The sequence below is a fragment of the Netta rufina genome (assembly GCF_964035555.1).
Source record: "Netta rufina genome assembly, chromosome: 1".
NCBI lineage: Eukaryota > Metazoa > Chordata > Aves > Anseriformes > Anatidae > Netta > Netta rufina.
In genome coordinates this window covers 2,191,535-2,219,433 of record NC_140123.1, presented here as the reverse complement: position 1 = coordinate 2,219,433, position 27,899 = coordinate 2,191,535, and the positions used below count along the sequence as shown (strand labels likewise).

General features: G+C 44.9%; 1 protein-coding gene across 1 annotated transcript in view; it reads right to left on the bottom strand.

The window, feature by feature from the left end:
* The window catches only part of GDPD5 (glycerophosphodiester phosphodiesterase domain containing 5), a 107,556-nt gene extending 84,140 nt beyond the window's left edge, over positions 1-23,416 (bottom strand). Inside the window, exon 1 of the mRNA XM_084281550.1 lies at positions 23,297-23,416. Coding sequence (XP_084137676.1) covers positions 23,297-23,413 — 117 coding nt within the window. The 5' untranslated portion in view covers positions 23,414-23,416. The remainder of the gene's footprint in view (positions 1-23,296) is intronic.
* Between the last annotated feature and the right edge of the window lie 4,483 nt (positions 23,417-27,899).

The following is a 27,899-nucleotide window of genomic DNA, read 5'->3' as shown; positions in this document are numbered from 1 at the left end:
ATCTCACAGCCCTTTAGGACACCATGCCCCATAAGTAAGTGTTTGTAGACTTTCTGCCACTCCAAATCCACCTGTAGACACTTCGCATGTGCCAGGCAGGTGTTAAGCACTTCCATTACAAGATCTCAGGATGGCAGTTCTTTGGCCACACACCACAGGAGGACACTGAAAGAATCCTAATAAACTTGTATATATGCAAATATCCAACATAAAAGATTCTACTTAAAATGCTAGAAAAGCAATAAATCAATAAATCAATACGTGCTGCCTACTAAGGCTTAGCTGCATTACATGCATTCCTACCTTATTTCCATTCCTCCCTTATTTCCAAACCTCATTGTGGGTGGCATCGCCCACAGCCACTCTCAACTTCAAGTCACATCCCCTAAACACAGGCAAAAGCACATCTTTTTGGCCAATGCAACATCCATTCCCCAAACAGTGGTATGAACTTTAACATCATCATACCTCCAGCACTTTCACCACTCTGGAGATAACTATGGTAAAGCGTTAAATGCCGTTTCCTCAATATCAGATCAGCCCTCCCCCATTAGCAGATGAGGAAGGAAGATTAAATTGCCACCTTGAAAGCCAAAGACAGAATGACTGGCAATAAAAAGGCCAGATCCCGAGCCTGTATTTAATTCACCAACTCCCCACCAGATCTATCATTCAGGGCTTTTATTATCATTATAAAAAGAAACAGACAAAAAAAAAAAAAAAAAACCACGGGAAAAGAAATGCAGAATATTAAGGCAAGAAGCACAGGCACAGTCCAGGCTGCTTAGAAAGATAAGATGACAAAAAAAAAACTTAGGAACAAGCACATTTTTTTTCATTCAGTGAGTTTCAGTCTTCACACAACAGAACACAATGAAATGCACTGAATCATGGTTTATTAGCATAACACTCGGCTCTGCCATCATACTCCGGGGCTCGCTCAGAAAAGCCATGCACGAAGCAAGCAGCTCCCTGTGCCCCCAGGAATTAGCAGCTCATGGAGATTTGGCAATAGGGCCTGAGGAAACACCTTGCAGTCTGGGATGGGGATGTTCTTGGCAAACCAGCGGAAGAGCTAGTGATAAGCATCAAAGCAAATGCACCATTCTTTATTTTAATGTAGTCAAAAAGCCAGAGCAAAGGGAACAATGAAGAGCAGCAGCTCCCAGTAGTGCTCTGCCTTCCCCACGCAGGAACAAGCCTGGTAAAAAAAAAAAAAAAAAAGACTCCCAGGTGGTTTTGTTTCACATCAGTCATTTATTTTCTGAAAGATAACCAGCTCAGACACATTCAGGCATTGGAGAGGTTTGAGTTGAGTGGCACCTCTCTCTCCAGCTCGGCCACCAGCTCTGCTGGCCTGAGGGAGCCCAACACAACCTCGACAAAAACATTGATTTCAGAAAACTGGAGAGCCAAATGAGTTTGCATTTCATATTAATAGATCAACTGTAAAATCAGCTGGTCCCTCACCTCAGGCTCCATCAGACAAGGCAGATAACGATTTTTCTGCGTGTTTGTAACACACTGGGGAGAGGCTAGGGTAATGTGGTTGCTATTCAAGGAGCACAGATATCACCAGACTCCATCAGAGGAGCAAGATCTTGGTCATGCAACAGCCTGGAGAGCATACACTGCAAAACACCAGGCACACAGACAGGTCTCAAAGCGCATCAGAAAGTCAAATGCAGAATTTAGGTTGAAAGAAATAACCAAATGCAGATGTTTGGCTTGACATTATCCAACAACAATAACAGAATACGGGCTGGTGATCATGAGGGTGTTATCCTATACCCAGATCAAACCTTGGTGGGATGAAATCAGGATAAATCCATTGCATCACCTCTACCTACAGCCTAGAAATGGAGGGTGAAGGCAAAGCACTCCTCGCCCCACCTGCTGTGCCATCACTTCATGCACTGGTGGCAGTTGGCATCCTTTCACACCCATGACCCTATTCATAAAAGGGGCCACATAATTGCAGAGCTGAGCTAAATGGCCCAGGCTATACTTCCTACAATGGTCTCTACAAGTTTTGCTGCACAGCCACCACCTGCCTCCCATAGGAGAGGGTGCATCCACCTGGGACATGTCCCTGTACGGCACCACAAAAGATGTGCTTTAGGCTGGAAGTACAACAAAGGACTTTGAAGAAGAGAAAAGGAGGGAAAAACACTTTGAGATCACCCATTTTCTCCTTAATTAAGAACTGTTGCAGACATAAAACCTGTGAAAGCAAGTGCTGGTGCTACACATCAATCTACCCACTGGTTATTCCCACTGAACTCAATTAAAACCCGTAAGCACGGCCAGAGGCTGACTGGTAAGCACTTTATCTAGGACATCCTCTCATGTACCATTTCCTTATATATCAAAAGATGAGTTTGTTAGAGGAGAGAAGGCCGTTGTCCTCATTCATATGAAAGCCCAGCTGGGTGCTCTAGCTGTCATTAAGCTGTAGGGAGGGAATTGCTTGGGAGAACGCCAGCTCAGGCAGACAAACATCCACCCTTTCCCCAGTTGTCTCCCCAGTCGTGGGACGGCTGCACAGCAACAGCAGGCACTTATTTACACAAGAGATGCTTTACTTTGCGGTGTCTGAACATTGCTGGGTTCATAAATTGCAGTTTCTGGACAAGGGCTGAAAGACTGTCTACACCTCTCCCATACAAAACCCTTCCAGACGCCTGGCTGGGAGCAGAGACCCGGGCTGTGAGGTTGGCCAATTTTAGGATGTTACCCAATGCTCTGAGTAACTATTTACGGGGACAGCTTTGAGCTGAGTGTGTCATCTGTCCCAAAGAAATTCATTTTCCAGCTATCCCTCCAGGTTCATCCCAGTGAAACCACAGGAGGACGCTGCCCTAAGAGCACACGTTGCTTTAATGGTGTTTTGCTGTCACTTTAGCCCAGGGTGGGCAGGAGAACTATTTTTACTTCATTTTCTCAGCTGCCTTCTTATAAGTGCCAGGCCACCTCCCATTTGATTTAATACATTTGCAGAGCTCTGGCTGTCCCCATCACAAAAATCTCTCATCACAAGGCCAGAAATAAAACTGGAAGTGCTGGCAATCCAAGTTTTCAACAAGTGCTGGTGAAAACTACCCATAACTTCAGAAATACTTTCTCTCAAGCAAATTTCCGTACACCACAATCACAAGCAGTCCAAGTCAAAGAAAACACAGAAAAATCATTTATAACTCTTATTGAAATAATAATACAAGACAACCACATATGAAACAGGTAACTTTTTCCTCTGGCTCTGACTTAAATAACTGAATATATAAAATTCCTCTCAGATCTCTGCTTGGAGGCTTATGCATACACAAAGGATGTATTTCACAGACTTATCTGCCACCCATAAACATTGCAGTTTATCATGGAAACAGTGACAGGCTGCTGCAGAGGAGCCAACGCTAGAGCTGATGACATTAAACCCAGTGAGAATACCCACTGAATTACAGAGCGGGGAGTTACTCAAAACCCCATCCCAGCCAGCCAGGGTAGATGGGGAAGGAAAAAAAAAAAAAAAAAAAAAAAGACTATTTCCCAGCTTGGCTGGAAGTTTTAAAGGGATATTGTTGAGATTTAGGTTTATATTCCAGAGTCAGTAATGCAGATTTAAAAAAATAATAATAATCAAAAAATAGAATAACCAAGTTTGTTTGTTTTTGTTTTGAGGGAAATTTTTACTCCAATAGCAAAATGGGCTGGTCACTCCTGGAGGAGCCAAGCTCCCCACATCACCTGCTAAATTGTGGAGAAACAGTGCCCTTTGATGATTTTTTTTGTGCCAAACATTGCAAAGAGGACCCAGGCATGCAGACAGTGCTTGTCTCTCTTCTTCTGGATGTATTTACACTACCAGCCTCCTGGGAAATATTCAGCTACCAAATCCTCCTGCATCATCCAAGCCGTCATGATTATTGACCAGCATTTCCATCAAAAACAGACCCATAAACACTCAGACACCTCCTCCTGGTGTCTGTGCTGATCGTGCCTTGGCATCCGCCTCTGCCACCAGGGCAGAAATCTCATCACATCTTCCACCAAAACAGCCGCATCGCACCAGGCCTGCTATGGCATCCCTAAGGAGCTGGGATGAAAGCAGCAGCAGCTTGTGCCACCCAGAAAAAAAAATAAATAAAAATTAAAAATGTAGACAAGCTGTAGAATATCAGCATGTTACTCCATTGGTTAAAGGCAGATATGGATTTACTGCTGAGCAATAGAAGAAAAAAATAACATAGAAAAAGCATCCAGATCCAAAAGCTTCATCCATTGGGAAAGCTCTTCATGAAATAAACACTTGGGTTTCGTTTCCCCTAGTTCACGCATTACAGCACCCACAGCCTAATGTTCTTAACCAATGCTGGCTGTCTCAGAAAACAAAATGATTCATGAACAGCTTGCAGCTTGGCTCTGGGTCAGACATGAACAAACTGCAGTGATTTGGGTGAGTATTTTGGGTGCCCAGCTCATGTTTCTGAGCAACCACGATGCAAAGTAACCCGACCAAGCCATAAATGAACTATGAACTGGAAGTGGGAAGAAAAAGTGTTTTACTCGTTTCAGACCCAATAAAACACATGCTTCCTAAATAAAAATATTGCAAAGCTGGTATTTATCATGGCATCCCTGAGCAAAACTAAACTATATAGAAAAAAGAGTCTTTACAGAGTATCAAGACAACTCCAGCAAAAGTACGTGACCCTGAATTTATTTCTACTCCCACAAAAATAAGCTCAGCCTGAGAAGGGCTCAGAGCAGCAGAACAATATCTTAGATTAACAGGTATGTGGAAAAGCCTGTATACCTAAGGGGGTTCCTGCTCCAACCACGCATAAAATTCTCCTGTGTTCAAAGGAAATATGCTCAGAAATTACCCTAATGCCATTTTTTTACTCTAAGGCAATAGTGCGCCCATCCAGAATAATCTCATTAGAAAATGTCCCCACACACACACACACCAGATATTTTCAATTGGAAATGTTTTTTCTGTTCACTTCCCAGGTGAGTTGACAGACATCAGGTAATTAAAATCAAAAAGTGCAGCCAACTACTGGATCAGACGCACATCCTTCCTCACCTCTGTTTTATTTACTTGTCTTTCTACTTGCTTTCCTCTTCCCCAGGCCTTGTCTTGAGGTTTTACAAGTTTCACTGCTTCAGGACAGCAGCCACAAAAGTAACTCAACCTCTTCAGCACAAAACATCTGAAATCCAGCCCTTTTTGTTTAGCTAAAGAGTGCTGCAAGGAACAAAAAGGGCTGGGTGGGGAAGAGCCACAAAGGAAGACTTCCCACCAGAACTCGCCTATCAGAGGTACAACCCTATAATTTGGCTTCTTTTTGCCAGCTTCCCATGCCTCGGCTACCAAAACTCATGCTATGGACTACCTGGAGCAAGGCTGACGGGCAGCCTGTAGTTACTTCACCTCCTTCATCCTTTTGTCATTCATTAGCTCAAATACCTGGCCATTGGAAAACTTTCTTGTCTTGACACAGATTAGCCAAGTGAATTCCTCATCACCCACATACAAACTTCAATCCTTCTCTTGCTGTATTCTGGGTGTTTTATTTCTGAGGTCCATGGGTCTCCAGGTGTGTTTTAATCAGTTTTTTTTTGAAGGCAGCCAAGCTCAGCTGGATCTGTCCCTCAGGCTGCTCTTAATCCTCATAAAACAAGGGTGCCAGGCAAGTTGCAGCCTCTCTATATTTATTTTTAAAGTGGGATGAACAAGAGAACAAGGATAATCTTCCTGGTAGTAGAGCACTTTTCCCCAGCTCATCCTAGGTCAGACCAAAAGCTCAATCCAATGTCTTGTTCCTTATCACCTCTGCACCCTCATGTCCCCCTAAAAAAGGGACATCCTCCCACCAACTGCACTGGTCTGCTTCCATCATTACAGGGAACTTAATAGTAGACCATCATCCATGCAGGAGATCAAGGGGTCCCTGGCATGTAGACCTCCTCTACTGGGGTGAAAACACTAGAAAAAGGGCTTACCAAGTGCACAGGCTGCAGCCCCTTGGCCAGCACCTCCTAACGCTCTTGCTGAGGCTCTCTGCACATTTCTACCTCCATTTATTCCTCTCCTTCCCACCCAAGGCCCAGTTTATCTCCTTTTCATCTTCCTCTTGGCCAAATTGACCAGCCAGCACACTGGGAAGAGGAGATGCCCAGAGACCCCAAGGTTCATGTCTCATTCCGTGTATTCATCACTGGGCAGCGTCCGTTACAGTAAGCGCTAGAAGCAGGAAGAGATCTTCCAAAGAAGACCCCAATTCAGATACAAGCCAGCTCCTGAATTCCCAGGAATTCCTCAATGATTATTTTTCAGACCACAGGGCATTTTCTAGTTACGATATTTCTGGAGCAAGCTGGTGGCACAAGGTGACTCCAGATGAGCACAAGCAGCTTTATGGATCAACACTATATTTTTTTAATGGAGCGATGTTTTATGGTTTTGCATCCAAAAAGTACTTGCCAAGAGCTGAGAGAAGGGAGCACAACCAGGATGATCTCCTGCCTCTCTCCAGCATCAATCATTGGACCCTCGAAGAGACAGGATGCTGTGTACAATGACCTTTGGTCTGACCCAGTTGGCAAGATCTACAAGCTAGCACTTTGCTTGAGGAGACACTGCCCCATCAATACACGGACTCATTAATCCCATGTGATGGGGGATCCAGAGGGCAAAGACATATCTGCTAACAAAAGCCATTGAGCAAGCTAACACACAAAACGCTTTCTCCCCCATCTTTGGGGGCAATCCAGTGACCTGAAAGACTATAATAAGAGATTTAGAGCAGAGAAAACTGAAGTCTCTCTCTTTTAAGGGGAAAAAAATCGATAAGATCAGAGCCCTGCCCAGCCTCCACATGCCAAGTTAACGTGAACAGAGACCGTCTGAAACAGTGGACAGTGACATGTCAGATTTACCAGCGTGAGGTTACAGCTCTGCTTCCCAGAAACAAGGGTGCACTTGTTTCTCTATCTGCCAGACAACGGGACGCTTTGTGCAAGTCAAAGAAATCATGTATTTTTCTAATACTTGACATATGGAAGGGATTTACTTATTTTTGCCTGTAAGAGATTTAAACGGGTTCAGTGCACTGCCAGAGGGGAACCAAATGAAGTCACAAGCTTCAGCAGCAGCTGAGTATCCAAAGCCAGCATCCATCAGGAGAAAGGACAGAAGTTTTCCTTGCAGAATTTTTTTTTTTTTTTTTTAACCTCTCAAGGACTGAACATAGAGGAAAAAAAGTCAACCAGCATGGCTATAATATAAGTGCTGGAGTCTGCTCATCACACAGCAGTGCCACATTTACCAAGCACAGATAAAACACGCCAAAGCATAACACAACAGCATCAAGGCAGGTTTCATTTTGCATTGCCCCATTTATCACTCCCTTCTTGCTGAAGGAGCAGCAAACCCTGATGGCAGCAGACAAATGCAATAAAATCACTCGTTCAGACTCGAGCGCATTGCTAATAACCCTTGCAAACACACACACACTAATTCACATCGACCTCAAGAACAGCAATGAAATGAGATATCCTTTTCAGATATCACTCAGCTAAAAGCTGCACCACCACACCCAGCTCAGCTTCGAGCTCTCGGCCTTCCTGGCAAGGAAAACACCACGACAACACAGTGCAGCTCCCAGCAGCGCGGTTTGCTCAAGCTCTGCAGCGGTTTAGGTGGTTACAAAGTCGGCTTGTTAAGCAAACCCTAAAGCAAGGCATAGCAGCGTGTTCTGAATTAGAGGAACCAGGAGGTGGTTTGTTTTTCCAGAGAGCCCAGCATAGCTGAGTCAAAAAAAAAAAAAAAAAAAAGACAAGAGACAGCAGCTAGCAAGAATGAAAGAACAGCTTTGCGGTGAAACCAGCAGTCTGGGAGAGCAGAAAAGCCAACGCGTGCTCTTCCTCCACCATTAACCGGTGGTGTTCAACCTGGTGATGGGGATGATGGCGCTGGAGCCCTGCACGACACCAAAAAAATAAGCATCACCCCAAACATCTTGATCAGGAGAGGGGTTGCTTGCTTCTAGTAGAGAGGAGTGCCCCAGCTTCTCATCATGTTCCTTTGCTAAGCCTCCCAGTGATTTCCTCCGGTTGAGATAAGCAAGTTTTGTGACTTCTGGGAAGCTTGCTTCAGGAAACCACACGAGGAAGTTAAACACAGGTGACTCAATTTTTAAATAGAGTCAGAATGCTCCAAGTTGCAAAGACTTCAAATAAGACCTTAAGGTGCATCTTGGGAGGTTTTTTTAATTTTATTTTCTCCTTTTCTCTTCCCCCTCACTTATAATTGTCCCAGTAAAAGGGCCTCTTTTGACTGTATTGAAGTCAATTGATTCTCAAGTGCTGCCTGACGTCATGTGCAAAGAAGCACACCGCCAAACAAAGGCTCAGAACCGTGTGTCAAGGAGAACATGACAAATTATGGGTTCAGGCCAGTTCATCAGCTCTTCCCTGTTAACAGCTCTTTGTAGAGGTGACACGAAGGGATAAAAAAATTTTCAAGCTTGAGATGAGCTACAAGTATCAGCCACTAAAAAGCTTATTAAAACCTCCAGCCCTAGACAAGCAGAGCTTCTCCTTGCACATCTCCTACTGTCGCTTCTACCCACCCTTGAAATCACACCTGGGAGCCCAGCAGCAGATCTCCTAGAAACAACCAGGAGAAGAAGTTTGAATCTGCATTTAAACAACTCTAAATTCAAGGCTCCTAAGTTTTCAAGAGGAACTCACAAGACAAAGAGGCAGGCAAGTGTATGTCAACTTCATGGCCAACAGTGAAGAACAGTTATCTACATTTTTAAGCTTTACTAATCGTTTTCTTTTTAAAATAAGCCAACAAGTTAACACAGAGGTCTCCAGCCCATAAAAACACAAGCATTTTTGGCATCCAAGTTGATCACCTCGGTGTTGAGGCCCTCTGGATCCCCATAGAGATGACAGGCAGCCACGTCATCTGCAAAAAGACTTCCTGGCAGACTACAAACCGCCTTGCAATGAGCCCTAGATGGATGCCAGGAAAGCCACATCACCACATTTCTTCAAGTTCTTCTCCCCTAACCGCAGCGTGCCATAGAGCTATCTACCAGAAGCCAAACCACCCATATGCATGTGGTCATGGGGCATGGCTTCATTTTTGCCCACACCTCAATGACTCCTGAAAGCATTGGAAACCTGTGTGCACCGCGGGACACCTGGTCTGGCAGCCACTCTGGATGTTTGCTCAACATCTATTAAGAAAATTCATCTTCTATTAAGAAAAGCTCATAAGAACAATTTCCAAAACTATAATTCCTAACCCATTTGTGCTTCCAAATCTTTGCTGTGAGCTTCCTAGCTTCAGCTGGCCTTTGCTAGTGCTGTCAACCACATTTATGGATGCCAAAACTCTTTGCTTGAGTAGTAAAGCTACCTGGGGAATAGAGACTTCTCTGATGCAGAGCTTTGCTTCTCAAAAAATAATAAAAAATAAAAAATGCTTGCAATCGAGAGGAATACAAGAAAGAAAAAAAAAAAAAAAAAGAACAAAAACTGCTGAACTGCTACAGTCTTTTCCTGGTAAAGATGAAGGAAGCCACAGCCGCAACCATCAGAATCAATCCCCTGAACGAGCATCACTGCAATAACCCACATGCTGCAAGAAAGCTTCAGACTTTCAGTTTGTGGTGGCTTTTTAATTTAATGGGACTAGTTTGCAAGCTATGAAGAGTGATTGCCCTGTGGGGAAATATGCTCTATCCGTCCCTCCAGTGCAAAAGCCAGCCATGTGTCTGAAGCGGCGCGCTGTTTGATTTATTAATAAACGGATTGGAAACTCCAGCAAGGAAATTAATCTCAGGCTGTACCTGTTCTGGGATGATGTTGGGGTGAAGGACAGGACCAGGAACTGTGTGCAGTTACTCTATACGGAAGCTTGGCCAGACTCCCAGAATAGGAGGCATGAATGTGAACATCTGTATTAAAGGCAGGAAGATATTATGCAAAAGCACTCTGGCTTCCAAGCCTTTCTGTTCCAGAACTTCTAGCAGCCTCTCCTTCCAAATTAGGATGAACAGCTGCAATGTATTTGTCAAGCTAACCTCTGCCCTCAATTTAGAAGCTTTTTACATCACAAAATAAAACACATACATTTTGAAAAACCAAAGGGACTATTAAATCATCCAGCTTGACTTCTGTACAAGAAATGCCACTGAATGTCACCCCCTTACTGGGGTACTGAGCTATAGTTAAACGTGGTTTCTAGGCACACTTTCCAGAAAGAGACCCAATGGTTTTGGTGGCTGAGAATCCTAAAGAGCAGTAGAGAAGGGAAAAACAGGTCCAAGTAACCCATTTGTGCAAAGAATTGTTAGTTTGTTCAAGCAAAATCATCCATAGATGCAAATGAAGATGGTTACATGGACTTTAAACTATCCCTTCCATGCTTAAGGTCACAGAGGACATCACTTTCAACTTAAAATATGGTGACCCACTCTCCAAAATATCAGACCAAACACAATATGGGATGATGCTGATTTGCAAACTAGCACCAACACCACTGAAAAGCATTCATAGCACCAGAACCCACAAGTTTGTCCGCCATTGGACTGTAACACGATGCAATTACCACTCATCATCTTTAGAGACAGCAAGATGTTCTTCATTTAGAGCCACATACATAACTTTGGAGGAGAGCTACAGGCTCAACTGCCAAGAAATTTAATTTTCAGAAAAGTCAGCTTAGAAGAAAGCAGCGCAGCGGGATTTTTCAGCATGACCTTCAAAAAAGAAAAAAAAAAAGTGCCAGGTTGGGGAAGTTTTCCAGGAAACCACAAGATCTTTCATCAGGAGGTTTCCTAGACCCAGATTACAACTTCTGGTCTAAACCAGAGACCACTGAGACACACCAGTCCTTATGCTGGACAAGAGGAAGAAAATCCAATTACTATTTGGGCATAGCATTTGGAGTGGCTGGATACACATCCACCAGATGCTATCTGAGCTCACATTCATGGGCCACGTGGCAAGTCAGAAAAAAGGTTTCTTAGCTGCAGGCTCCCCAGTGGGAGAGCAATTCATTGCTCCACTCTTCCCAGATGCTCATTTTCAGCATCTGTAGGAACTCAGTAGCTCCAAAAGCTGCCCTCACTGCCAAGATTTCTGAGCAAAGCTTATTGCACAGCTCCATCCCTCACACCTTTACAGTTCTGCAGAAGGATGTGTTTTTTTCCCTTACCATTTTTAGCCAAAAGACCTTTGTATATAAAAACCCTCCATGTTCTGCAAAGAAGCAAGTGCTTAAAGGACAAAAGAGAAGAGAGCAGTGGTATAATCCTCCTTTTTCCCAGTTGTACAGACATTTCTCACCCTTCAAAAGCAACTACCTATGTCACTGTAAACCTGCTCTTTTCAAGTCTTTTATTCTCAATTCTGAATTAATCCAATACCAAAAGGATGGGGTTGAAGGACAGCACGTGACTTTTTGGGCAGAGGAATTAGGTGAAATAAAGAAATACTGGGCAGGTTCAGCTCTGTGAACTCTGCAGCAAACATCTGAAGCCCCAGCACAAGCAGCTCTGTACTGAGCAGTGCAGGGCTTCCAAAATGTTTTCACACAGCAAGCATCCAAGATGGGTTTCTCTCAAATGATGCAGGACACGTGAGCATCTCTCCCAGCCCAAGCCTCATCTCCTCCCTCCAGTTCTCCCTTTTCACACCCCCAAGCATTTGGGAGCCCATCACTATGCTTAAAGCCTTCCCATCCCAATCTTGGCTAGGTGCTCCACCACATTCCCTTCCCACAGCAACAACCTGTACATGAGCTTGTGCCCCAACATCTGCACAGCATCTCCCACCCATCCCAGCCGGCAAGAATCAGGCCCTTCGTCACTGTGTCTGCCCTCCTGCTGGTGAAGTACCCTCAAAGCCACACATCTCCATCTCCCTTGGACACCGATAGACCTCTCTAAGAAGAGCTATAGGGGCAGGACACCATAATTTTGGGCCATCTATGGCTCCATCCATGTCTTTATGGGAAGTTCAACCCCTCCAACTCAATGATCTCTTTAATCTCTTTAATCTCTTTACTTTCTTGTTTCCCTTCCCTGAAGGCTGCTATCCATAGCCACTTAAAACACCAACAAGAGCAGTGCCAAGCTTAAATTGCTCTTATAAATATCTAATCTGCTGCTGAAAATGAAGAGAGGACCCCAGCAGGAGGCTGTTTGCAAAGGACATCTCACCAGCAATCCCCAGGGGAACACAGCAGCTTTAGTTCCCAAAGGTGTTTTGGCACCATCACCCCTGGGAATCAGGGAAAGGTTTTGCAAGAGTAGACTTGGACCAGTAGACCAGTGAATTCAAACCCCAAAGTAAAAATAAATCACTGGAGTTCATCTGATAGGCAGCAGGGACACCCTGGTTCTCTCTGAATCAGGATAAGTGAAGGCTCCTCTGGAGAAGGACCCTGCTTTGTCACCACCCTTCGCTGGATCAGAGAGGGTTTCACACACCAAAACAGGTCAACCTTTCATGATTTTAATATCACCTCACTTCTAGCATTTGCTGTCTTTATGGGAAAGGACAAAATATTCAAGTAAATAGCATGACATCGAATTAACCTGTGTTAGAGCCACTGCCACTGCTAAAGCTCTAAAGCTTGCCCTGGTTTCCATTGCTTGTTTTGAAAAACGATGTTTTCCAGTTCAATCTAAAATACCAACCTCTAGCACTGGCAGAAAGAAAATACACTGCCAAGAAAGAAAATATATTTATTTGTTTTGGAAAGCAAGCAGAAAAATAATATCCTTTTTCCCCCTTTTAGAAAACATTCGGTAAATATTTCACCTTCCTCCCTGCAAGTGCTGGAATTCCCCAGTCCCTCCACAAGTGCTGTACTGGGAAAGTGAAGTATTTGCTTATGTAAAGAAAAATTGACAAAGCAAAGCAGTGCATGCATTTAAGGGAATCAACACGCCATCCTTTGGCCTCTTTAGTTTCAATGACAAAGCTCAAGTGAGCTGAATTCCCACAGCCTGGTGGAAATGCTAAGGCATTAGCTCAATAACAAAATCTGCTGGGTGAAATCCACCACACTTTGGGATGCTTTTGCTGCTGCAGCTGGGGGACGTTCTCCCCTACGTGGTGATGGGTTAAACCCCATGCTGGTTGAGCATCCAAACCCTATCTCTAACTCAGCATCTTTCAAATCAGTGAAGATTTGGCAGGAGTGGCTGCACACCACTGCCTCTGGACTGGAAGGACATCACTGTCCCCAAGTCCCTGGGGAAAATACCCTGGCAAAACCCAAACTTTATAGCCACCAGCTCTTATTAGCAAAGCACAGGGTCAGATCTAAGGGACCACGACCCAAAGATCCCCCTTCCCCATCTCTTTTTCCAAGCATCTCCACCTGCCTCCCTCTCCCCTTTCTCCAGATGCAGCTCCAGCTCAGCACTGGCCGTTTACAGCCTGAAACACGTTTTGCAGATGCTCTGCAGTAAAAAACCTTTGACACCTATAAAGCATTATAAATCACAGGGCATGTTAATCACCCAGTCTGAGCCCATAATCCGAACCTAGGCGCGCAGTCAATGGGTTTTGCAGACTCCCTCCCACCGGCATTCTGCCTACATGGGGAATAAGCCAGAGATTTAGCATTAGTCAAACATCCTCACCCTGACAGCGTGAGGCTGCACCAGGCAGCAAGTCAAACCCTGCGGCTTTCCTGGGGCTTGGGATTTCTCATCCTTCAAACAAGCATTACAGGAGTAGGAAACATCCTTCATACGGAGCAAGCAGGAAGGAATTCAGAGAGGCCACAAGATCTGCAGTCAGCGGTGACTTTTCATTGAAGAACAGCTCAGGGGGCAACCCAAATCCATTAAGGGTGGAAGTGCAGCTATTTAATGGACTGCTGTTTGAAGCACAGCCCAGCAGCCTGGACTTTTGGTCAAGCAATCATGAACACATCAGCTTTCTGGGCTTGTAAAGCCATGGTAGGATCTAGATGCGACCAACAATGGTCTTCTGCAGACTCACTTGTCTAAGCAGGCAATGGTTTTGGCATCAGCCTTGCCCTGTGGCAGGTTCATCCCTGCCTCAGACATCCAGGAGCTGAGATTGTAGGTCTCTGTGATAAGCGAGCTCCAGGTTAAGACCAGTTTCTGAGATCCAGTTTGCCTCTAGGACATCTCTGCTCTGTGCCAGTCTTCCGTAGGACTTCTGCCCAGACTAAGAGACATTCTGCTCATTCATGAAGGAAATTTCTACTACTGATGAAGCTCTTAATGTTGTTAGGATTCATCCTCTGAAGTACATCACGGAACAGGAAAACACTTGAACAATCTCAACATTCCCAGGAGAACCACCTGCAGCCCTAGGAGAGGTTTAGCACCTCTCCCTGACTCCTGGGCATCTCCCAGACCCAAAAGGAAGATTTTATGGGTGAGTGATGCCATAAAAACAGATAGCACAATTACTACAAGGCAGCCACGACAACAAAGGGAGTTCAGTAAAACCTGCAGCAGGAGCTGGAGGCACTGGACCCTGTGATGTGGGCTGGGTGATGTGTCTGCATGCAGCTGTGAGCATCTCAAACCTCATCCCTCCCCAAACCTCTTCCTTGTGTCATCTCATAGCCTCCCTTTCCAATGAATGGCTCAAAAGGTAGATTTAAAAAGATGTTTAAGTGATGGGTAAATCCCTGACAACAAGGTAGCATTGCTTTTGATTGCAAGCATTGGTTAAAATTAAGTAAATCAAATATTTAATCCAACAATTAAAAAAATTAGGGTTTCCTGCATTTTTTCCTGAATTTAGCCCACCACTACAACATCACCCGATAAATCCAGTCATGGAGATCCAGCTCTGGATCACTGGTCACGTCCCACCACAGAAGCCAGCATCTGATGCCTTAGAGCCAACCACAAAGCAAACAGGCTTCAAAGAGCATCTTTCATGAAAAGCTCCCATATCTTCAGGTCTGCAGTCACGAACATTAACAAACTGAAATTGCATTGAAAAGAGTGAATTCACCCTTCCTGTAATTGCAGTTTTCAGCAAAGCAAGCAATTTTTGTGGGCTAACACCAGTGACCTTTGGCCATTGGGGGATTAACACCAAAGACCCAGCAGAGTCCCAGCTCCAAACCCTCCAGTCACACAGGTGTATCACGCCAGCATGGCTCAGATCATCTGTTCAAGTCATTTAACAGCTCTTACCAAGCGGGAATTACAAGAGTATTTCACTCCGAAGTGAATTAATGCACGTATCATGGACACGGCACAGCAATCCATTATGTCGATGGATCGCAGCTCTGCATTCTTCTCACAGCTTCATCATTTTCCAAAAGGAAAAAAAAAAAAGCCATCAGAAGCCCCAGCTTGAAGACGCATGATGTTTTTAAGCCATCTTGAATTATTACCATTTTACTCAAAGGGAATAAATTTTAACAGCAAACACCTAATTTATTAGGAATGGTTTGATAACTAATTTATATCATCCTGCAGCTACACGAGCAGCACTAGATACTTTGAAGTTAGGGAGAGACATTGTAAGTCTGTCTTCTTCCCCCCGTATCTGCACATTTCAGACACCTTACATTTATTTAACCAGAGGGTTAGGAGATGTGTGTCATCAAGACACCGTATCGAGGACAGCAGTGGTGCACCTCCTCCAACAACACCGCTGATTTCTGGTGAGCATGTTCAGCTGCCCCATGGGCCATAACAAACCCATTGCCTTTCCCTCGCACACCACGCACCAACCAAGGCATTTGCACAAAGCATTTATTTAAATCATAAGGGGCAGTCTGCTTTCTAATCTGTTACAGCAGCTCTCTGCTTTTTCTTGCTAAATGAGCACTGCTGAAGTTAAAAGGATGCAAGGGAGATGCATCTGGCTCTGGGCATTTCTGCTTTTCCCCACTGCTCTCTCAAGTACCCCAGCAGTCCCAATTTCTTTGCTTTGACCACAACAGGAGAGCACATACCCATAGAGGAAGATGCTTTGATAGCTTGGCAGCATCCAATGCGTGCCCTAACACTACCTACAGCATTTATTAGCACTAATTAGACCAGCGTTGTCACCCCCTGTAATGCAGCATCAGTTTCATGAGCAGAGACTGGGGTAGCTCTGCTCCTCACCAGGTTTGTTCCTAAAGTGTTGCCTGCCCATATAATGACTGCCCTCTGCCATCATTTGTTGGCTGGTAGGAAGGGGTAGAAGGATGCATCAGCTCACATATATACATGCCAAGGGCAGAATATAACTGGTCAACAGGTGATACAGAGCACTTTGGAATTTTCTAGACTTTAAAAAGAAAAAAAAATTTTAAGCAAAAGGTGTGTTCAGCAAGCCTGGTCTGTAGTATCCCAGCTGGGACACACTGTGTTAGGAGGATGTAGACGCATCGAGATTTTCCTCCAAGTACCAAAATCTGGATGATTGTCATGGAAACACCAGCACAGTCAAACATCCAAGGAGGAATTCAGAGAAAAATCTTGAAGGAAACAATCAGGGTGAAAACATCTCAAATGAAACCAGAGCACCCAAAGTCATTTTTCTTGCTGTTTCGGCACCAAACACAGCTTCCAAGTCTCCAATCAGCTTTCCTAGCACATAGCACAACACGATGGGCTGCAGCTTCTTCCTGTCCCTTCCAACATCTGACCCTGGAAACCCACAGCAAACTCCAGCCCCTCTCTCCAGAAGCTTACTCCAGCAACAGGTCAGAAATCAGGGTCCTCACAGCCAACCGTGAGCCTTTAATTCCTCCTTCTGCTGTGCTTATCCTCAAGAGCTCCAAGGCATCGATGCTACCTGCTCTCGGCCTTTTTTCTCCCCAAGATGAGCACAGCAAGCTTGAAGTCATCATGTCTTGAGTACTTCCTAGCAAAGACTTGGCTTAACCCCGTGATAATATGTAATGGATTCCCTGGGTAACACAGGCAGCCTACTCCTCTCTGGATACCATAGACAAGAGGTTTGGAGGGGAGAGTAGAAGAGTTACCTCCTCTAGCTGCTGCTGGAATAAAGACAGAACATGGAGATTTCTTGAATATCAGAAAAAAATGAGAAATCCCCTTTTGTCCCAGCTTGCCTGGGAATATTTAAGAGGGATTTTCTAAACCCTTTACCCCTATACTTTTTCCTCGCTTTTCTTTCTTCCTCTCTCCCACCTCAACTTCCCAAAGCCTCCTTTTCCTGCACAGAGAGCATATGGCCACCAGTCCTTGGATTTACTAGTCTCTACATACTACATGCACACCAACTATTGAGCTCTGCTTTAAGCTGTTAATTCAGGGTTGCTTTTCACTACCATCCAGGATGAAAACTTGGGGCAAGATAAAGGTCCATCCCTACAATCTTCTTTAAGGTTGATATTCTGTGTTTCTGGAGATTCCTTGCCAACTTTGAGACTTTCTGGTATATCTTAAGTGGACAAACAACCTACCAATGCTCAGTAATGCTGAGCTCACCTTCCCAAATTGCATTTTAAGGCAACAAGATGTGTGCAGTGGCTTCAAGAAGGACAGAAGCAGCAGCATCTGCTACACCCCCCTCAAAAAGGCACGAGGGCAAGCAGGAGAGAGGGAGGAATAATGGGCTCCAGCAATGTAATTATTCACCCAGATAATTAGTACAACGCATAAAGAAAAAACAGTTGGAAGGAGCACATCTGGCAGCTATAACGAGGAAATGCCACAATCCGAATAAAACCCTGGAGGCCCATAACGTTGGAAAAGTCACAAGGCACCTTTGTGTATCCGAGGGGGGCTGGTCTGGCTGTTTATCGCAGGGAGCTTGCGCATGGATCGCTTCAAAGTTTCTGAATAAAGCAGTAATGACAAAGTATTAGAAATTTTCAAACCGTTGCTCTAAGAGCTATTCAATCACCCCTGAAAACATCAGCCTTGCCCGTGGGTCACTTGTTACACAGAACACGAAGCCACAGGCAGCCAAGTTATAGTCACAGCAAACAACCCTGAGCCACCAAGCTTTCTGCAGTTCCCAAGGCATTGCAGACCCTGTGCTCAGCTTCTCCCCTCAAAACCGACAGGAAAAACCCAGCACCACCAGGCAGCCCCTAAGCATATTCACGGGACCTGGTGAGATTTCAGAAGTGTCCATGTTAGTGTGACTCCTGGGATTCAAAATTCATCTGTTCCGGCCACCACCAAGTCACCACAGATCATCACCACAGATCAGCTTTGATTTCTGTGCTTCAGTTTACGCTATTACAGAACAAAAAAGCAAGCTTGTAGAGGGGCTAGTGATGCTTCACCCTGCACAATGAATGTGGGAGGGCTGAAAGCTTTGGCATTCCACCCAAAGATTAGAAATTCCAGCCATTAACACTGGACCACGGGGTGGAGGATGAAACCAGAAGGGTGCTGTGCAAGAACCGTTCACGTTGGGAAATTCTCCCTTCCCTCCCACTTGGACGTGCCCATCTTCTGTAGAAGCCTCAGGTCAGGGAGCTTGAGGCACTCGAAGCCCTGTGAAATTTTTATTGCACTTAATCAGAGCAGCCCCAGGTGTTCCTAACACTTCTCAGTATTTTGCCCAGCACAGGTATAAAAGCCTGCTAGTTGAGAGGGACAGGGGACGGAGTGACACTCCTGGCTCAAGGTGTTTCCAAAGAGCCTCTAATATCATAACCTGACAGCTCCTGAACTCCACGGACCGTGAAGCATCTGCTGCTGGGTGTAGAGGAGCTGATGCATGCCAAGGCATTGCTCAGGGCTTGACAGCTCCTCACTGATGGGAGCAGGATGCCTACAAAGCAGCAGCAATGAGGAAACGTCTCCGCTGCAATTACTGAAGATGTCAGAAGAGGATGGAGGCAGAAAGGAAAGCATTGCAGCAGACACTGCAAAAAGCCACTTTAAATAACTTGCTTCTGTGCTACACTGAAAGATGAGGGGTTTTGTTTTGTTGTTTTGTGATAAATTCTGAACAAGTCATGTTTTTAGGACAACAAAAACCTTACTGTTATGCCCAAAAATCCAACCTTGAGGGCCCCGTGTTTCATTGACCATCAGTCCTGACTGCCTCGAAGGCTTGCAAAGTAATCCACTCCTGCACTTGGATTTGCACCTCATTAGCTCTAGTTTCACCACCTTTCCAGGTTCTTAATGAGAATGTGGTTTATTAGACACTCAGGTTAACACCTCTAGGATTTGGGCATTCAGATTGCAAGTTTCTGAAAGGGATTTCGTCGCTAACACTGCTCTTTTCACTCACAACATCCCAGGGGCGTTCACAAGAGTAACGGGAGGTAAAAAAGATGGTACAAGTCCCATGAAGGGCACTATTCACACAGTAGATGAAGAGACCTCCATTTAAATAGATTGTAAATGATACTGAAGAACAGAAAGCACAGAAATCCTGCAATTTCAGTCATCTGGGATCCAAAGCTGCCAATTTGGGTTTCAGTCCCAGGAGATAGCCCTTCCTTCTGTAGGCAATCAAACCAGGCACCTAGCCTTGCCTCTTTTTCCTCTCCAAAACTGCCAAGAAGATGGTATATGCACCAAAATAGGACAAGATGGAAAGTTTCAGTAGCAATGGGGGACACAAGAAGAGATCCCCGTGACATTTTGTTCACCTCCACTTGTATCTCAGAAGGGTTGATGGCTGGGAAGCATGGTTATCAATCAAACCTGTCACCAAGCAGAGAAGTCCTTTGCAAATAGCTATATTATTTTATCCCCTTTGACAGCAAATTAAATAGAACTGCAAAACTCTCAAGACTTCAATATTTAGTAACCACTAAAAACAGCCAGCCAATGAACATAGCTACTTCTCATTGCTGGATAGATTAAAAATTATCATTGCAATTTTCTTCTGCAGAACGTCTCTTCCCCCAGTCCTGCCCAGGATGATTTCCCAGGTGTGGTATTTGCTGTGTACAAACAACATGGTTTTGGAATCAATTAAAAAAGAACAAAACCAGCTGATAAATCTAACTTCATGTTTATACAACGCAACCCGTCAATATCTCCCATGTGGATACCGATCCTGCAAGAGCTCTGGGTGGATTTTAAAAGATGCTGCAGCCAGCTCTGGACTCTTCCTTGGAAGCAAGAGCTGTTCTGGTGGTGTAATACCCAGCAGCAGGTCATTTCGGGTGAAGTACACAAGCTGCACATGGAGCATTGTGTTTATACACAGCAATTAGCCGTGCCGCTCTCTGTGTGTTTAATTGCTGGCAATCCATCAACAGGATCATGCTGTCCAGGAGCTACCTTGGAAGTTGCCATCTGAACTTTAGACCTTTTAAAGCATGCCTGGCCACTACAAGCCAAAGCTTATTTATTCACATTTTCTGCCTTCAGGGAGATAGAGCACTGTTAAGAAGATGCACTGATTTCCTAAGGACTTTCTTGGTTGAATAACCATTGAACAAGCTGTAGTTAGAGCAGAAATCACTCCTTCACAGTGGCTACAGAGATTATCATGGTCTGAACTTCAGGAAGACGATTTTTCTTTTACATACCTTTCACTAAAAAGAAAAAAAAAAAAGTAAAGGAGACCTTGCCAGTAAATCTGAAGCCACGCAATAGAAGAAGAAATTTTACAGCTGTTTAAACTCAATTTAAAAAGGAGACCAAGTGTGCAGGTTGCTTTCAGCCCCCCTCCTGCACTCTCAAAAGGAGAAATGAAGAGTATAGGGGTGGGATCAGGAAAGCTGAGGCACATTCTTCCCTCTGAGAGCACTGAGGCCCTGGCCCAGGCTGCCCAGAGGAGCTGGGGGTTCCCCAGCCCTGGCAGTGCCCAAGGCCAGGCTGGATGGGGCTGGGGGCAGCCTGGGTGATCCTTAGGGCCCCTTCCAACCGAAGCCATTCTAGGAAGGCAAGAGATAATCACAATTCCAGCACGCAGTCTCCCAAAACAAACTTGGGATTCAAGCTTACAATTAAAATCCTTATTTTCATGCAAATTTGCGTTTCATGGGAAGCCTGAGCTGCATAAAATTGGAGGAAGAGGAGCAGAATCATTAAAACTCTGGCTGCTGAGCAGCAGCACTATTCAGAAAACAGACGTTCGTGATCATCACATTTCAAGGATGCTCTTTACAAGGCTGGGTCATAGCCCACTGTTAAGTGAAAGCTCTTCATTCTAGAAAACTTGATTTTTTGAATAGAAAGCAATGCAGGGTACATCACAGCCATCTAAAATAAATTGCTCTCTAATTATCAGAAAGCAAAGCACATATCCAGAATATATAGATGTAACATATACACACCTTATTTTTCACTTCTCAGGTAGCTCTAGATTTTTGCAAGACCTCCCAAGCATGGAATATATATATTTATATAAATATATATAATAGAAACCATGCTTACAGAGGTTTATTACAGTGCAATTGGCTCTACCCTGGGTTTGCAGTGGCTGAGTTACTATAGGGATGGATACAGGGTAACAGCATAGCTCTTGTCATCAATATGCCACTGCCTTTGTGCAAAGCAAATAGGCACTTAAGTTATGGTATGATATTTTCCTAGCTAATCTCTCGCAGATACAGCCAAATACCGTGTCAGTATTCACACACATGCAAATAGACCACTTCAGAGGACAACCAGCTTTCATTTGCACTTTTTTTTTTTTTTTTTTACCCTCACCCCATAGTGCTACAACTGTTTATCTCAGCACCTGACTACCTGAGAGGCAGTTTATTGACAGCAAGATGGGGACAGATTCTTCACACCTTGGTTTTTCATAGTCAGCAGCTAATTTTAGACCTTCTCTTGCTCACACAAAAGATAAGCCTTCTCCATTTGTGCCTTTGAAGTGGAAGTTGAGACCCCATGTAGGCTTAAAACAGGCTCAGAGGCCAGCCAAGGTACCTTTAAACACAGCAAATTCTTATCCGGCACCAGAAAAACAACTGAAATTCCAAGTAGCATTGGAAAGCTGCCACTTATATTTTCAGGTAAAAGAAAAATCAGTGCAATTGGAGCCGGATTTCAATGAGAAGTTATGCCAATGACAGTTTTTCCTATGGATTTTTAGCTCAGATACATATGTTCTGGTTCATAAGATGTAAGGAACAAGGCATTTTGAGTATTTAAATTAGTACACGCATGCATGCCAAGACATTACATCCCACTGTTTTCCTGACCAAGTCTTCAAAACCCAACTACACCCTCCGCTGCGGATGTGCCTGGGTGTTTGCTCAAAGGAAACTTGCTGCTGGCTCAGAAAAAACAGTCACCGAGAATAAGCTGGCCAGAAAGAGAGGAGGGAAAACAGCACAAACACTTCTACTCTGCAAAAGGAAATTTGTTTTACGCTGCACAAACACAAGCCATGACTTCTCAATTCACATGGGAGCTCCCAGCCAAGCTGCGCCACCAACAATTGATGCGATTCAGAACCAGGAGGACTCTGGCATGGGATCCGCTGCCCAGAAGTGTTTTCTCCTTAACAGTCTCTTTTCCAGAGAGACACTCCACAGCCTGAAAGATTCCTGGTTACAGACTTAAAAGTGAAACAGCAAGCTGTCACCAGAGCAAAACTGAGCCCTCAGAAAGCAATGAAAGTGTCTCCTGGGAGCACTGCCAGAGCAAGTGAGATTTAAGTTTTGCTTTGTGATTTTTTTTTCCTCCTTCTTTAAGTAATAAACACACACACAAAAGACAACACGAGCACAGAAGAGCAGTAATTTCATCTTTTGGGTAATAGTTGTTGTTCACACGACAGCTTTGAAGCTTTGACAGCAGTTTTTTCATCCTCACTGCAAACACAGAGGGTCCTAGGGACCCATCTCCCAGCCCCAAATGACCAGGGACACACGAGTCTGGCCCCAGCTGCCTGGATTCCCTCTGCCAGAGGGAATATAAGCTGCATTTGTGCAGGGGAGGGAACAGTCACTTCTAACAGCTCCTCTGTTCATCCCCAGCTGGTTCTCACCTCCCGCTGCCTTCACCTACCTACAAAGGTATTTCCACGCGTACAAAGCAATGCAGGTTCCACATATTTGGCCAAAGATGGAGCAAACGCACAAATGATGGAGGAGTAAGGAGAAAACAAAACTCTCCCCAGCACCAAAAGGGAAAATAAAGGACAGATTTAACCAGACCCATACCACTCAACCCCACGGAGCACCAAGACCAACAACCCATGCCCGTCTCTTATATCACCCACAGGCCGAGGACTTCTCCCAGACGCAATTTATAAAAACAGAAAAAAAAACACACATACAAAATAAGCACCCAGCATTTTCAACCAGCATCTCCCTTGCATTCAAAGCTCTTGGGCTGGGTTTTCACGGTTCGCTACCCACCTTGGTGGTGTCATCGTGCGAGCGCTGGTACCGTTTCCAGCGGCAGCCGTAGATCCCCGTCAGACAGGACAAGCATAGCTGCGGCTCATAGTACTGCAGCGGCTGGTGTTTAACCATGCTCCTTCCAGCCCCTCAGGAATGGGGTATCAGAAATCCATCAGGTCCTGGGAGCGCCCTTCAGCAAGAGGAAAAAAAAAAGATAGAGGGGGGGAAGGAAGTTAGAGGTGCCAAGCGATGTTTTAATACTTTAACAAGCAATTTAATAATTAACCATGTCCTCTGGCTATTGAGAGAGAAGAAATGATAATCAGATCTATTCCCAGCCCTGCTAATGTCTCCAGCTTGTTACTCAACAAGACTGAGGAGTTTAATTAGTCTGCAAGTTTTATTTCCTCGCGCTGTTTCTCCCACACCACTGAAGAGGAATGCATTCATGGGAGCTACCGGTGAGAGAAGCCACACAAGGACAAGAGCAAGAGATAGACTGCTTGCTGCCCGATGATTAGATTCATAGAAATGATTGAAATGTAAAGAACCGTACCCTCCGCAAGCACAGCCTTAAAATTGATTCAGAGACCTCTGCAAAGCTGAAACCCTGCCAAGCTACATCAGTTTACGGCGAGCATCCTATGGAGGCTGCAAAACGGTTCCAGGCAAGGAGCTAACACTTCCGTGCAGGCTGCAAAGAGGCAGATATTACCCCCCTACCTTTACAGCAAACATTCACCAGGATGCAGAGCTGGGTGCAGCCTTCCCCCAGCACGGTTCCCTCTCTACCAAGCAGCATCCACTCCCAAAGGACCAGCCTGACTCTGAGGCTCAGTTTGCCACGCGTGGGAACACCACTGCTTGAAGGGAAAGTACTTTGCTCTATCGATTACAGGCTCCGTGCGTCACAGGGCTTTTCTTTTTTTTTTTTTTCATTATTACATATTTAGAAGCTTTGCTTTTATCTCTGGTGAGATTCATATCAAGAACAGACCGAGTCACTGTACATTCTTACTAATTCATAGAGTAAACGTTCGGGGATGGGAACCTCAGAGCAAACGCTCGCCAGTCTCGTGGCGTCACATCAGCCTTTCGGCTGTACTCACTCCCACCAGGGGTTTTCCAGTTTCCTCGTGCACAAGCACACACCCACAGCCCACACACTGCTGTCTTCTGGATAATCAGTGCTGTTTGAGTGATGCTCAAGGGCCATTGAGCTTGCAAAGTGTTCTGCTACCTTTCCAGAGTGCACGCAGTATGTGGGCAGTAAGCAAATTGCACTTTCTATAGGGTAACCGCTTCATGGCCATGTACGTAGGATGCCCAGTGCTCAGGTCTTGCAAAAAGCTGCTACAGCTTTGAGCAGCAACATCCTCACTGACAGCAAAGCCTGACGTGGCTTGAAAAAAGTATCTTAGCCATCTGAAAACCCTTCATTGCCATGTCCTATGGAGGGAAGCCTTGAAGAACTAGGCTGACCCCCTATTTCTCATTTTAGCCACATCCCCTGAGTTCATCCCCCTCAGGATGGACACAGGATGGAGGCACAAGCACATCCAGTCTGAAACCAGAGCTATTTGCTGATCACATCACATCTGCTCTCTCCCAACTCATCTGCCCCAAGCTCTGTGCCCCCACAACCCCATGGCCTCGTGCCTGAGATCACCTCCCCACCTGCACTTTATCTTTTCTCATGTTGTTTATAAAACCCAGCATTAGTTACTGCACAAGTTGCCTCTTCCCTTCCCTCAGCTGCTGTCTGCTTTGGTTTGTCCCTAACCAGAGCTTCCCAGGCTGCCTTCCCCACGTGCCAGCAGCACACCGCAGGCAGAAACAACTGTCAGCTGGAATAGGACATGAGAAGCTTGATGCTATTTAAGGCACTTGGACAAAGCCACGATGTCTGACATGAAGATCCTGAACAGCAAGTAATGTTAAGATGCAGGACACAAGCAGGATTTAAAAATCATGCTCAGTCTAACAACCCCACCACCAAGCCACATATCAGTGTCCTGAAGACCACAGTTGTTATGAGAAAGCCTTCATGAACTGACTTCAAAAGGACAGCATCTCTCCCCATTTCCAACTCTTCTTTATTTAGTGATGAGGACAAACAGACCCTCTCCATCTTCAAGAGCTTTGACCAGGTGTTTCATTTGCTGGCTTACAGGAATCACATTGCAAACTCAACCAGGAGTGCTACGCTTGAGCATTTCATCACCCCACTCTTCTCGGCAGCCACTAGCTCTTGTCCAGCCCAGACACCTGGAGAAGTGGTGCCATACAGCAGAGTGCCAAAGCCGGCAAGGCTGACTTTTCAAACAAAAACCCAATTCATCCAAAATGCCAAGAAGCTGTGAACAGAAAGTGCCTACAGCAGTAATAAAACCCATATTCTGTGCAAGTCTTGGATCCACCGGTCCTTTAGGGAAGTTACAGCTACAGCATTTATGAATGAAGCTACATGAAGCTTCATTTGCTTTATAATTCAAAGTTTTACAGACTTAGCATCATTACAGCACGATGATGTACCTGGGGTTTCCAGAGACAAGAGCTACATCCATCCATACATCCTTACACACCAAAAGAGAACACAATCTAAATGAATGACTGGGGGAAAAAAAGGATAGGACGCAAGAGAAGATGACAGTCAGTACTGCTGTTTGACAGGGGTGGGCTATAGATAGTCAAAGAGTAAACCAAGGCAAGGGAATACTCGTAAGCTTCCAGAAGTCTTCTAGGACAGGTCTGAGACACAGATTGCATGTTCATCCTCTCCCAAAATAATAAGAACTAAATAGAAGTCTATCTGGGAATGCAACTTGGACCCCAGACTCTCATAAATACAGGGGAGGGGGAAGCATGGGAAGCTTGGATAAAGCTTCAGTTTAACATTTTCAGGTACACAAAGAACTTTCATCTCAGGGCTATCACAAGGATCCCTGAATCAAGCAGTTCAAGACCCACACACACCTCCTCATGATGGCTTATCCAGCAAAGCCAACAGTTAAAGGCATGAGCTTTCACCATGGTAAGCTGCACATCCACAGCTAGAGGTATCAGAGCCTTTTCAAATAGCATTGCATCGCTTTAATAAGGTACAAGTGCACTTCACGGGTGAAGACGGACCAGCAATTGACCCTTCTTCCTAAAGAAAAACCCTCACCAGCAGCCAGAGGAGATGCAAACTGTTCAAGTTTAATGTCCAGTTCTGACAAGCATCCACCAGCCTCCCACAGCAGCATCTAAGCCAACATCCCCCAGACTCCTGACACAGTTTTGGAGGGTTTGAGTGCTTTCGGTGTAAAAGGGCAGCCAAAAAAAGCACATCTGTTGATCAATACCATCACCAGAAGGCACCTCTGGAAGGTTTTATAAAACTTGCAAGGCAAAATATAGCTGAGAAGGCTCCGTGCCCCACCAAGTGAAGCTGTTGCCCTCATCCTCTTGCTGAACCACTACAGGGACACACGCTATAGGACCCCATAGATTTTGGGTGCAGCAGCTCTTTCATCCATTTCAGACTGCCTTCCATAAGAGAAGTCAGAAGCCCAAAGAAGAAATCCGACATAAGTTTAGAAAAAGACATTCCTGAACATAGCAACTTGAGCACCTTTGCCTTGAACTACACAAGGCACAGCCTACAGGCCTAAAATCATCCCCTCTTCTCCATCAATGTCATTAGGAGATGCACAGAAGCCCCACGCAGAAAGGAAAATAAACAACACAGCACCCATCCTCCCCACCACACCTACACAGACCAGGAGGTATGGGAACAGACTGAAGCACAGCAAGCACGATGCTGGTGCTCAGGACAAACCACGGATAAAGTTGCCAAACTGATACCAGAGCTCCTTGCTCGGCTGAGATCACAGACTGCATACTTACTTCTGCCTCCAGAAACGGATTTAAGGGAGAAAAACAGAAAGTCCGCACCTTACAATCAGTGTTCCCATGACATCTACAGCTTTGAGGTGGAGAAAGCAGGCTATGAATGATTCAAACCTCTGCTGGTTAGCGTTACGTACAGAAATGAAAACAGGAAGCAAGACAACATACATTAATTATTCAAATCCAGCAACACGCACCAGAAGGAGAAAAAAAAAATAAAATAAAGCAAACGCACATAGCCCATCCTCCTTGATTTTAAAGATGCATCAGCTGCCAATAGCTACAAACATCTTAGGTCTGAATAACCAAGTTTGGAAGCCGGCTTGTCCCAAAAGGGGGAGCAGGGAAGAATCCATCTGAAAATACAGTAGGAGCATTTTCTGAAGGCTCCGGGATGCCTAATTAGCACACACTGCATTCCTGAGGTCCTGGGCTGTGGGTATCCGTTACAGCCCGCGACACATTATTCCTTTCCAAACAGCTTTGGAACAAAAAAAAACGGCAAGAGAATCCACGTTGCAAATTTAAAAGGGAAGCTCTCTGGGGAGATTTGGCCTAAAAATTTGGATTTTTTTTTTTTTTTCCTGTATGAGTTAACTCCTCCATCGCTGTAGCCTTACAAGCCTGGAGTTGGGAGAGAACAGAGCAAGCAGGACTGATCATTAAACATCATTAAACCATCTCTATGTAATCATTTTAGCAAAGGGAAGAGCAGCAGCACAAA